Source organism: Neoarius graeffei, chromosome 6 (genome assembly GCF_027579695.1).
Source record: "Neoarius graeffei isolate fNeoGra1 chromosome 6, fNeoGra1.pri, whole genome shotgun sequence".
NCBI classification, from domain to species: Eukaryota; Metazoa; Chordata; class Actinopteri; order Siluriformes; family Ariidae; genus Neoarius; species Neoarius graeffei.
In genome coordinates this window covers 103,008,642-103,022,240 of record NC_083574.1, presented here as the reverse complement: position 1 = coordinate 103,022,240, position 13,599 = coordinate 103,008,642, and the positions used below count along the sequence as shown (strand labels likewise).

The following is a 13,599-nucleotide window of genomic DNA, read 5'->3' as shown; positions in this document are numbered from 1 at the left end:
ACAAGAAAATACAGCTTGTCATGTTACTGAGAAACCGTCAAGAAGTGTAAACTCGTCTGTCCTGAAGATGTTGGAAAATTAAACTTCCAGCTTCACCTCTGGCTGATACACAGCGCTGACACTGGAGACTCCTTCCAGAAACGATACAGAAACTTCACCAGATCAGTGATGTGGTTTTTTGTGGAGGTCTGTGAATGAGCCGTTACTATAGAAACCACAGCGTATTAGAACATGCGCATTAATAAATGAATGTAAATGTGCGCTCCACGGTGTCAGAGCTGCTGTTCTACAGAAGGGATCGAGGGCTTGCAAGTGGATTTGAGAGATTTACTTTTGTTAGTAACAGTGCAGATAAAGACTACGCTAACATGGTGCTAGTTTGGACTTTCTAGGATTTGAAACTTTGTAAGTTTTGCAAACACTTTGCGATATGCACGTCTGTGAGATACTCAAGGTCACTCAAGGTCAAAGCCTCTGGCAGTGATCTAAACCCCCCAAGGTCAGTGCGGCTGGTGTGTGAGAGTCTTAACTCTTGTTTTGACGTGAGGATTAGCCATGACCTGAGCTCACTTGTATAAAACAGTGTGAGAACATGCAGAGCTGCAGGTGAGAGACAGAACCTGTTCCCCGGTTCCCATGGCAGTGCACGTGTCCCCGATGTGTGAGCGCGGCGTGAAGTCGGTGCACTTCAGCGAGACGGTCATGGAGATTTTACTGCATGAGTTTCGGAATGGGACAAACCTGCAATACGAGAATCCACGTGGGATTACACTGTTACTGCTCCTGTGTCTGGTTCTGCTGCTCGCTGTGTGGAACCGCAATGAGAAAAAGTGCTCCATTCCAGGTACGGAGGTTCACCTTCCCTCACATCATCATCATCATGCTGTTACTTCCTGCTAAATGGTTTCTAAAAGGTGTTCGCATCTTCCTGATGGTCTGTAATGGTCACACCATGTTCCTCACGGTTCCTTTTAGTCTCATCATCTCTAATCATCTACACTGAAAGCTCTCCTGGGTTCTGGTGGAGTTTAATCATAACCAGTAGATCCATAACGGAAACCATTGTCAGTTCCCATTATATGATGGAAACCGTTAGAGATGATGTTTTTTTTTTTCTCAGCAACAATCAATAGTGCAAAAGTTTGTGTCCCCTTATGATTTCTGGATGATTTATGGGTGAAAATCTCCACTGGTTTCCATCAGATAATGAGAAATGACTTGATGGTTTTCATTAGAGATTTTCTTCATGGGCTGTTTTGTTTTGTTTTTTTGGAAAATTTACATCCCTTGTAATTTCTGGGTGAAACTCAAAAACAAAATCAGCAGCATATTTTTCTCTCAGGAATAAAACTCATCGTGTAATATCAAAAGGAAAGTTTTATATTGTAAATATTTTACATTAATAATTCTATAGTGAATAATAATAATAATAATAATAATAATAATAATAATAATAATAATAGCAGCAGCACTGCAGGAATGAATCCAGCTGCTCATCGAATGTGCATGAGCTTCGATCTCTGGATCATTTAACCAACATGCTGCGTTAGTGAGATTTGCAGCATGTAAACTAAATTCTAATCACATTAATGCAATATTTCCAAAATTTCTAAACAAAATCACGGTTTACTGTCGCATTCTCCTCAAATATTAATTTATAACCAGATACTCATGAACAAAATGTAAATGTATGCAAATGTATGTAAATGTACAGTCCGAGTTTACTAACTCATAGCTTTCAGCTGGTTATTACAGTACATGTTAAATTACACACAGTACAATAATAATAAAAATAATAATATATTTTATTTATATTGTTAGTTTTTATATTTATGAGTAAAAATGTAAAACAAAAATAAAAATATGTCAAAATGTAAATTCGTAAAATCTTCTTTAAAGTAGTGAGTGAGCACACGGAGTGGATGCACAGATATCAGGTGTTTCACGTGCGAAAGTCTTATTCAGACGTCGTGATGCGAGTGTTTTATGACGTAACCACTGAGGCTGTACGATGCTAAAGTGGTGGCTATGAGTTTGCATTGCTTATTGAAACTAAAGAAGCAAAATTTATATTTTATTTCATTTTTGTCTGATTTTTTCCCCCTTTAACTGAAGAAGTGTACAGTAAATGTGTGTGTGTGTGTGTGTGTGTGTGTGTGTGTGTGTGTGTGTGTGTGTGTGTGTGTTTCAGGTCCCTCGTTTTGTCTGGGGTTGGGTCCCCTGATGTCCTACTGCAGGTTTATTTGGATGGGGATCGGGACAGCGAGTAATTACTACAATGAGAAGTACGGAGACATGGTGCGAGTGTGGATCAGTGGAGAGGAGACGCTCGTCCTCAGCAGGTCAATAAACACTAATCCCACACTCCCTCAGTCCGGCCTCGTTACACAACCTTCTGTTCCTTAACACCGACACACACCTGGTGTTAATCTCTGGTACTCAAATCCATCTGAACTTCCTGTTTACAATCAGGAAAATCACTGTTCACATAAATACAGGTCTAAACCAGTGGACATGATCGTTGTCATGGTTACATCATGGTGTACACTTGTATCAGGAAGCGTTATTCTTTGGTAGAACAACTTGTATGTTTCGGGTCGTTGTCTTACTGCATGACCCACTTTCTCTTAAGATTCAAGTCATGGAGAGATGTTCTGAGATTTTTCTTTAGAATTCATTGGAATAACCCAGAATTCATTCCAGTGTTGTAGTCGAGTCACTAAACTTCGAGTTGAGTCCAAGAACAAGACTCCACCCGTATCATGTGACGGTGTCTGTTGCTGCCTTTATGTGAAACCTTCTACCGTTAACGTTAGTTTGTTCCGTCTACTGTGTTGGACTAACGTTCCTGCTCCACTGCCCCATTTTAGTTAACAGGCTACAGATAAAAAGCTTGTTCATCACTCAGCAAGCCCCGCCCACTATCAACAGAGCAATGAACATAACGTGTCACTTCCTTCTCTGGGTGGAGTCTTACCAAATGACGATTGAAGTTCGAGGTTGTCCCCGTCGTCTCCTCGATAGTTCTTCTACATATGGAACACATAGCAGTGCATTTTTCCCCACTGCACGAGAAGTCTGTATAAGCAAAGCGGACAATCCTAGCGGCGTCTCTCCAGGCATTTAGGCGCCGTTAACGTTAGTTTGTTCCTGAACATGACGTGCATTCTCTTGCACAAACTTAATGTAGATATAAATATTTTATGCCAAATTATTATGGCATGTTACAAAAAATAAAGAAAAAATCCAAGTCCTTGTCTCCAACTTATGAGTCCAAATGCAGTTACTGCACGAGTCCGCGTCATCAGTGCTCAAGTCCAAGTTGAGTCATGAGTCCTTAAAATTAGGGCAGGAGTCAGACTTGAGTACTACAAGCCTGATTCATTGTTCCATCAGTGATGGTCCAGAAGCAGCACAGGCCCAAACCATGATACTACCACCACCATGTTTCACAGAGGCGAAAAGATTCTTATTCTGGAATGCAGCATTTTCGTTTCTCCAAATGTAACACTTGACACAGCCACTCAATCTCTAACGGTGTCTCAGGATGAGGAAATCACACACACCTCTCCAACACACACACACACACACACACACACACACACACACACACACACACACACACACACACACACACCTCAGCCAATCAGAACTGATTTTTCTTGTTAATGATCATAATTATAATTTAATTGTCTTTTCTGTTGATTTAATGTTAATTTTATAAATCGATTTGGTTCAAATAATAAATTAATCAAACCTCTCACTGAAATAAACAAAGTGTTTACAGTGTGAATAACATTATTACAAAAAACAAGCTGAATATTTCAACAAATAACAAATCATACATCAAAAGTTTTTCTGAACCAAAAATAATTATTTTTATTTTTAAAAAGTATATATATCATATAAATTAATTTATAAAGCAATTTATTGTGAATTAATATGCTAATTAGTTGTAATATTTATATTATTTAAGCAATTGGGCGGCACGGTGGTGTAGTAGTTAGCGCTGTCGCCTCACAGCAAGAAGGTCTGGGTTCGAGCCCCGTGGCCGGCGAGGGCCTTTCTGTGCGGAGTTTGCATGTTCTCCCCGTGTCCGCGTGGGTTTCCTCCGGGTGCTCCGGTTTCCCCCACAGTCCAAAGACATGCAGGTTAGGTTAACTGGTGACTCTAAATTGAGCGTAGGTGTGAATGTGAGTGTGAATGGTTGTCTGTGTCTATGTGTCAGCCCTGTGATGACCTGGCGACTTGTCCAGGGTGTACCCCGCCTTTCGCCCGTAGTCAGCTGGGATAGGCTCCAGCTTGCCTGCGACCCTGTAGAAGGATAAAGCGGCTAGAGATAATGAGATGAGATTTAAACAATTTAAAAATAAATATTATTTAATTATTTTGTGAAGCTCACTGGGACGACGATGATGATGATGATGATGATGATGATCCAGTTCTGCAGAGAGATTCATCACTGAATTCAGCTCAAACTGCACTGTTTTACTGAACACGATTCATTCACACTTAAGAATCGATTCACACATAATGATTCATTTCATTCAGTTGATTTGTTCTCCTGTATCCCAGAGGACTGATAGAGATCATTTGCCTTTATTTACTTAATACATATTCATTACATTAAATTTTGACAATTAATGAAATAAAAACAAACTAAACTGAAATAAACAATGATGCAGCACGGTGGTGTAGTGGTTAGCGCTGTCGCCTCACAGCAAGAAGGTCCTGGGTTCGAGCCCCGGGGCCAGCGAGGGCCTTTCTGTGTGGAGTTTGCATGTTCTCCCCGTGTCCGCGTGGGTTTCCTCCGGGTGCTCCGGTTTCCCCCACAGTCCAAAGACATGCAGGTTAGGTTAATATGGGACGGCCTTGGGCTGAGGGGCCCTTGAGCGAGGCACCGAACTCCCAACTGCTCCCCGGGCGCCGTTAGCATGACTGCCCACTGCTCTGGGTATGTGTGTGTGTTCACTGCTTCAGATGGGTTACATGCAGAGAGGAATTTCACAAGTGTGTGATTGAATAAAGTTGTTGTTGTTCTTCTTCTAACTCAGACTCTTGCTCGTGCACAGCTGCAGGGTGTGTGTGTGTGTGTGTGTGTGTAATTAGTGTGTAATAGATGTGTGTGTGTGTGTGTGTGTGTGTGTGTGTGTGTGTGTGTGTGTGGTGTGAAACGTGTTGCAGGCCGTCGGCGGTGTATCACGTGCTGAAACACTCACAGTACACGTCACGCTTCGGGAGTAAACTGGGCCTGCAGTGTATCGGGATGCACGAGCAGGGAATCATCTTCAACTCCAACGTCACACTGTGGAGGAAAGTGCGAGCGTACTTCGCTAAAGGTAACACACACACACACACCTTTTCTGTGGTTTAATATCACTAATATTATTTTCTTATCTGTATCCTTTAGTTTTATCCTTTATACTTTATCTGAATATTTGGGTGATTTATTTTTCATTATCTTGTCTTAAATATTGAGCTTTTTTTGCCTTTTTGTTGAGTGAATTTCTGCATGTTGGTGTTTACTTACTCACTGATTATCTCCATCCCTTTTTATTTAGTTCTGTTCCTGTTATAATGTCTCTCTAAAGTTTCAGCACTGCTCTATTACTGTATATTTATTTATATATTATATACTATATTAATATTATATTATTTTATCATTATGTCCTGATTTTTTTAAGCTGACGACATTTGTATCATTTTCATGTTTAGTAAATTTACATCATACTCGTCAAATTTATTTATAAACCTTTATAAAATAATTATAATAAAAATAATAAAGACTGAATCAAGGTGCTGTAGAAATAAAGGGTGAAGTTTTATTCTCGTTATACGTCGTTTCAGTGATTTATTTAAATAATTATCAGTAAATTTTTGTACTTTGTTTTTCTCGTGATTTCTTTCACAGTTTGATATTTTAGTTTTTGATCATTTTCTCGTCTCGTCTTTAGTTTTGTTTACCGTGAGCTTATTCCAGTGTCTGAGTATCGAATAACATCAATGTCGGTGTTTTTACTCGTCTTCATTTCTGCCTCAGTTGTTTAACTGTGTTTATGAATTTACGTTTCCATCGTTAACCTCGTTATTTTAAATGCGTCTCTTTTAAACTGTTTTATTGAAATGTGTGTCATTTTTGCTGATGTGAAACTAACGAGGCCCATTCCTTCTCACTTCCTTCCTCACACTTTTCCGTGTGTGTGTGTGTGTGTGTGTGTGTGTGTGTGTGTGTGTGTGTGTGTGTGTGTGTGTGTGTGTCAGCTCTAACTGGTCCAGCACTGCAGAGGACGCTGGAAATCTGCACCACATCCACAAACACACACCTGGACAATCTGTCTCGGTTGACGGACGCTCAGGGACAGGTGGACGTCCTGAACCTGCTGCGCTGCATCGTAGTGGACATTTCAAACCGTCTGTTCCTGGATGTGTCTCTGAACGGTCAGTTACACCTGGAACACACACACACACACACACACACACACACACACACACACACACACACACACACGAGGACATATAAGCAATGTAAATGTGAACAGGAACAAATATTAAATGTAAGTATTAATGGATAAAAAGTATGCTGTGTTGTTCTTTACTGTTGCTATAGGAACCACATCCCAGAACAAAATGAGTAAGTACAATGCATGTGTGCGTGTGTGTGTGTGTGTGTTACAGAGCAGAACCTGCTTTCCAAGATCCACAGGTACTTTGACACGTGGCAGAGGGTGCTGATCAAACCGGACTTTTACTTCAGACTCAAGTGGCTTCACGACAAACACAGAACCGCTGCGTGAGTGACCTTCGACTCAGAACACATTAATGTGGGGTTTAGATTTACACTGAATGTACTGAAAACGTGTGTGTGTGTGTGTGTGTGTGTGTGTGTGTGTGTGTGTGTGTGTGTGTGTGTGTGTGTAGTCAGGAGCTTCATGATGCCATTGAGGAGCTGATCGAGCAGAAACGAATTGAACTGCAGCAGGCTGAAAAACTCGACAACCTGAACTTCACTGAGGAACTGATATTCTCCCAGGTACACACACACACACACACACACACACACACACACACACACACACGATGAACAATCTTTCAGTCTCAGTGTATGTTCTTCAGTTCTATAAGCAGGTGAGGATTGTAAGTGTGTGTGTGTGTGTGTGTGTGTGTGTGTGTAGAGTCATGGTGAGCTGACGGCGGAGAACGTGAGGCAGTGTGTGTTGGAGATGGTGATCGCAGCCCCGGACACGTTGTCCATCAGTGTGTTCTTCATGCTGCTGCTGCTGAAACAGAATGCTGAGGTGGAGAGACGCATCCTCACGGAGATACACACTGTACTGGGTGAGTTTACACACACACACACACACACACACACACACACACACACACACACACACACACACACGCACACACACACACGCCCTGACTGCATGTCCATGTGTGTACCAGGTGAAGCGGAGTTGCAGCACTCTCATCTCTCTCAGCTTCGTGTTCTGGAGTGTTTCATTAACGAGGCTCTGCGTTTTCACCCCGTGGTGGACTTCAGCATGCGCCGGGCGCTGGATGATGATGTCATCGAGGGCTACAGGGTGCCAAGAGGGACAAACATCATCCTGAACACAGGGCGAATGCACAGGTCTGAGTTCTTCCCCAAACCTGCAGAGTTCAACCTCAACAACTTCAGCAAACCTGTAAGACCTTTACCTGTTCATTAACACCTGTCTCACTCTCTGTCTGTCTCACTCTCTGTTCTGTTCTGTTCATTACCATCCGTCTCACTCTCTGCCTGTCTTACTCTCTGTTCTGTTCATTACCATCTGTCTCACTCTCTGTCTACAAGCCTAGATTATGGATCAGGTCAGTGGGGCCAGTACCCCAGGGCCTCAGACTGCCAGGGGCCTCCAAGCCTCAGGCCAAACTACACACTAGGCCCCTGGGTGCTTATAGCATGAGCTCACAACTATGGCCTCCCAGGCCCCTCAGTGGATACAGTGTGAAGGCCCCCCAATGGTTACAGTGTAAAGCCCCCCAGGCCCCTCAGTGGTTACAGTGTGAAGCCCCCCAGGCCCCTCAGTGGATACAGTGTGAAGGCCCCCCAATGGTTACAGTGTGAAGCCCCCCAGGCCCCTCAGTGGATACAGTGTGAAGGCCCCCCAATGGTTACAGTGTAAAGCCCCCCAGGCCCCTCAGTGGTTACAGTGTGAAGCCCCCCAGGCCCCTCAGTGGTTACAGTGTGAAGCCCCCCAGGCCCCTCAGTGGAGACAGTGTAAAGGCCCCCCAATGGTTACAGTGCGAAGCCCCCCAGGCCCCTCAGTGGGTACAGTGTGAAGCCCCTCAGGCCCCTCGAGTGTTTACCTCAAGTGCCACACCCGGTCCCCTTGGTACCGTACACAGATTGCATGTTTAAAGCGAGAGCCTCTCAGAGAGTTTGTCAGATCAGGTGTCTCACAGTGACGTCACAGTGGAAAAGGTAAACATGCCCTGCTGGATATCCATTAGACCTGCACATGAACTTTGTCAGTGAACTCATCCCGGTCCAGTTGGTCCTGTCTGACTCACAGAGTGAGAAGTGCACAAGAAAAATACTTGAGACCCTGAAGGCCCTCAGTCTGTGCTCGGTCTCCTCGGGTTCCTGTGGCATTTCAGAGTTTTATAACCTCACCAGACTGCCAGGTGAGCGACGGGTTTCCCTTTTAGAGAGAATAAAACCGAGGTGTGGAGGAGCGTGAACCAAACACACCGCGGCCCTTCGGAGCTGATATCAGTAGAGTCTGACTTTATCAGACAGACGGACTGATGATCCAGTGGATGGTTTTGCAAAGAGGAAGTAAAGAAAGATACCAACACAGGAACACTTCAAGGACCCTCATCCAGCCCTGTCTCTCTGTCTCACTCTCACTCTCTGTCTGTCTCAGTCTCCAGTCTGTTCACTAACCGCCTGTAGATACAACACCTGTCTCACTCTTCATCTCAGTCTGTGTCTCTATGTGTCTCTTTTTGTTTCTCTCTACTTCAGTTTAGTAACATCTTGTTTGTTTTCACTTACAGTGGTGCTTGAAAGTTTGTGAACCCTTTAGAATTTTCTATATTTCTGCATAAATATGACCTAAAACACCATCAGATTTTCACACAAGTCCTAAAAGTAGATAAAGAGAACCCAGTTAAACAAATGAGATAAAAATATTATACTTGGTCATTTATTTATGGAGGAAAATGATCCAATATTACATATGTGAGTGGCAAAAGTATGTGAACCTCTAGGATTAGCAGTTAATTTGAAGGTGAAATTAGAGTCAGGTGTTTTCAATCAATGGGATGACAATCAGGTGTGAGTGGGCGCCCTGTTTTATTTAAAGAACAGGGATCTATCAAAGTCTGATCTTCACAACACATGTTTGTGGAAGTGTATCATGGCACGAACAAAGGAGATTTCTGAGGACCTCAGAAAAAGCGTTGTTGATGCTCATCAGGCTGGAAAAGGTTACAAAACCATCTCTAAAGAGTTTGGATTCCACCAATCCACAGTCAGACAGATGGTGTACAAATGGAGGAAATTCAAGACCATTGTTACCCTCCCCAGGAGTGGTCGACCAACAAAGATCACTCCAAGAGCAAGGCATGTAATAGTTAGCGAGGTCACAAAGGACCCCAGGGTAACTTCTAAGCAACTGAAGGCCTCTCTCACATTGGCTAATGTTAATGTTCATGAGTCCACCATCAGGAGAACACTGAACAACAATGGTGTGCATGGCAGGGTTGCAAGGAGAAAGCCACTGCTCTCCAAAAAGAACATTGCTGCTCGTCTGCAGTTTGCTAAAGATCACATAGACAAGGCAGAAGGCTATTGAAAAAATATTTTGTGGACGGATGAGACCAAAATAGAACTTTTTGGTTTAAATGAGAAGCGTTATGTTTGGAGAGAGGAAAACACTGCATTCCAGCATAAGAACTTTATCCCATTTGGGCCTGTTTTGCTGCATCTGGGCCAGGACGGCTTGCCATCATTGACGGAACAATGAATTCTGAATTATACCAGCGAATTTTAAAGGAAAATGTCAGGACATCTGTCCATGAACTGAATCTCAAGAGAAGGTGGGTCATGCAGCAAGTCAACGACCCTAAGCACACAAGTCGTTCTACCAAAGAATGGTTAAAGAAGAGTAAAGTTAATGTTTTGGAATGGCCAAGTCAAAGTCCTGACCTTAATCCAATGGAAATGTTGTGGAAGGACCTGAAGCGAGCAGTTCATGTGAGGAAACCCACCAACATCCCGGAGTTGAAGCTGTTCTGTACGGAGGAACAGGCTAAAATTCCTCCAAGCCGGTGTGCAGGACTGATCAACAGTTACCACAAACGCTTAGTTGCAGTTATTGCTGCACAAGGGGGTCACACCAGATACTGAAAGCAAAGGTTCACATACTTTTGCCATTCACAGATATGTAACATTGGATCATTTTCCTCAATAAATAAATGACCAAGTACAATATTTTTGTCTCATTTGTTTAACTGGGTTCTCTTTATCTACTTTTAGGACTTGTGTGAAAATCTGATGATGTTTTAGGTCGTATTTATGCAGAAATATAGAAAATTCTAAAGGGTTCACAAACTTTCAAGCACCAATGTATTTATTTATATAAACATTGCTCTCTCTCTCGCTCCCTGCAGGTCCCCAGTCGTTTTTTCCAGCCCTTTGGTTCCGGTCCACGTTCCTGTGTAGGTAAACACATTGCCATGGTGATGATGAAGGCCGTGTTGGTGATGGTGTTGTCTCGTTTCTCTGTGTGTCCTGAGGAAAGCTGCACTGTGGAGAACATCGCATACACCAATGACCTCTCACAGCAACCTGTGGAGGACAAACACACACTGAGCGTACGCTTCATTCCCCGCAACACACACGCGAGAATCAGCAAAGAAGCATAAACGCCTCTGTCCTGAAGGTGTCACTAAACTTACTGGGAAAGTTCCAGCTTCACCTCTGACTGTTACAAAGCGCTGACACTGGAGACTCCTTCCAGAAACGTGACACACATTTCAACTTACAGAAATCTTCCCCAGATGAATGATTTTTTTATTTGTTTATGTGGAGCAGATAGTAAACACGGATAATAAAAACAGAGTAAACAGTGACGAGGTTAGAGAGGAGTTGTGTGAGAAAATTAAAAAGATGGAGTACAGAATGGTTCTAGATTTTAATACTACAACTTTATTTACTTTACTTATTTATATGATGTTATATCAGTAAGATTTGTATTATACCTATTTGCTGTATTTTTTAAAGTCAGTTTTAGTCCTGTATTTTCACTGCAAATAAAATACTTCCACTTTCTTCGTGTTTCTCTATGAAAGTAAAGAAATTACATTTTATCGATACGTTTATGTAAGTTCATGTAAAACTCTGGGCTGCACTGTGACTGTCATAAATATATTTCATAAAATATTGTGAAATTATTCTGTATTTAATTTTATTCAGTTGAAGCATTTAAATAAAATTTATGAAAATCTGTTGACTCGTTGTTGTTGTTATGAGTTTGACCAGCAGAGGGCGACATTATTCAAGTGAGGAAATTCCTTTTCATTTTTTTCCCACAACATGATTTCAAATGTTTAAAGACTCTCTGTAATGTTAAAGGTCTGTCTTACATCAGAGTTATAGACAATAAATATAATCTGTATCCTTAATTTAATGTAATATAGCTATATATAAAACCAAAAAAAAAAATTTTCTGCTTGATCAGTGCTTTGGGCAGGTTGGATCATAGTATGATTGAGTTTCCCTGGCAACACAGACAGTTTGTGAACAATGCTAGTTTTTCTTTTCTTTGTTCCATATTTCTGACAAATATAACATTTTTAAAAACTGTACAATTTTGGCTTTTTTTAATGTAAATGATACAGAAATAAATAAATACCCCGCCTACCTTTTTAACATCAGGAGAAAGAGTTTGACGTGACGAGAGCCAGCGAATGAACCAGTGTGACTACTGGAAAAGAAACAAACCCTTCAGTCATTATTTTTCACATGAATGTACATGGATGTTGTGTCATGTTGTTTTCTAACATGGGAATAAAAACCCAAATCTGGAGAAGGATGACAGCCGGTGTACCGAGTCGACCATCACACCGTCCGGTCCACTTCGACACAGGAACGAACCTCACTGCAGCAGTGTGTCAAACTGGAAACACAATGCAGTTACAGAAAAGACAAGAGAGAAGGAATCATCACGGTCGTTTCTACAGTATGAGCACATCAGGGGCCTGAAGCAGAACTTGATTTGGGCGCCTCCCACTAGCTTGGCCCACTCCAATCAGGATCATCACCTTGTTCGTGGTGGAGCGGTTTGAGTGTTCCAGTGACCTTTAGAGCTACTCGAGTCAGGGCCACTCAAGCGAAACAGATCGAAGGGTAGGGACCAGGCAAAAGGTGATCCACTGGTCCTCCAGGGTGGAGGTTGGGCTGAGGGCTAATAACCCTCTCCTGTAAAAACACACTGTTACAGAAACCTGAAGCAGAGAGAAATCCATCAAATCTCTGGGATGCCGTGGGCACTGATCTGAACAACGACGAGCCCATGACACACGAGGGCCAAAGCTGACAGGAAGCCCTCGGGCTGATGAGGTCATTTTTACACCTGAAGGTGGAGAGACTCTGTAAAGTCCTGATGAGATAGGAAACAGGTAACTACCTCGGCACCGCCAACACTACTGACAATTATCAAACCCATAGCATTCGCTAGCCAGTTAGTTCACATAATATGAGTATGATTAATGATATTACATTACATTACAGGCATTTAGCAGATGCTCTTATCCAGAGTGATGTACAACACACCCAGAGTAGCCTGGGGACCAGTTAGGGCTTTGGTGCTTTGCTCAAGGGCACTTCAGCCATTCCTGCTGGACCAGGGAATTGAACCGGCAACCTTTTGGTCCCAAAGCTGCATCTCTAATCATTAGGCCATGGCTTCGTGGCTTATGACATGATTACCATTCACATAATATAATATGGCGGCACAGTGGTGTAGTGGTTAGCGCTGTCGCCTCACAGCAAGAAGGTCCGGGTTCGAGCCCCATGGTCGGCGAGGGCCTTTCTGTGCGGAGTTTGCATGTTCTCCCCGTGTCTGTGTGGGTTTTCTCCGGGTGCTCCGGTTTCCTCCACAGTCCAAAGACATGCAGGTTAGGTTAACTGGTGACTCTAAATTGACCGTAGGTGTGAATGATTGTCTGTGTCTATGTGTCAGCCCTGTGATGACCTGGCGACTTGTCCAGGGTGAACCCCGCCTTTCACCCGTAGTCAGCTGGGATAGGATCCAGCTTGCCTGCGACCCTGTAGAACAGGATAAAGCGGCTACAGATAATGAGATGAGAAAAATCATTTCAAGTGCTCTTGTGTGACATTTCATGTCCTCTTGGATGCCCTCTAGTGGCCACGAGGGCCCTTATCAGACACTTAGTTCACTTCTCCAATGGGCCAGTCCTGACCATCATGTTAAAAAAAAAATAAAAAGTTAAAATTCATCTATTTAAAAAAGATTCAATGTTAGGATTTCTCTTAAAATTTCTCTAATCATTTTTGCCATTTTAATTGGATTGGTTCTTTGGGAAAAC

General features: G+C 42.6%; 1 protein-coding gene across 1 annotated transcript; it reads left to right on the top strand.

Moving 5' to 3' along the window:
• Positions 1–636: 636 nt before the first annotated feature.
• Positions 637–10,982, top strand: LOC132888200 (aromatase). The gene is made up of 9 exons (XM_060924247.1): positions 637–844; positions 2,192–2,342; positions 5,185–5,339; positions 6,262–6,438; positions 6,676–6,790; positions 6,919–7,030; positions 7,173–7,335; positions 7,444–7,685; positions 10,660–10,982. Exons 1-9 carry the CDS (start codon positions 637–639, stop codon positions 10,912–10,914), a joined length of 1,578 nt encoding a protein of 525 aa, XP_060780230.1. The 3' UTR covers positions 10,915–10,982.
• The last annotated feature ends 2,617 nt before the right edge of the window (positions 10,983–13,599 follow it).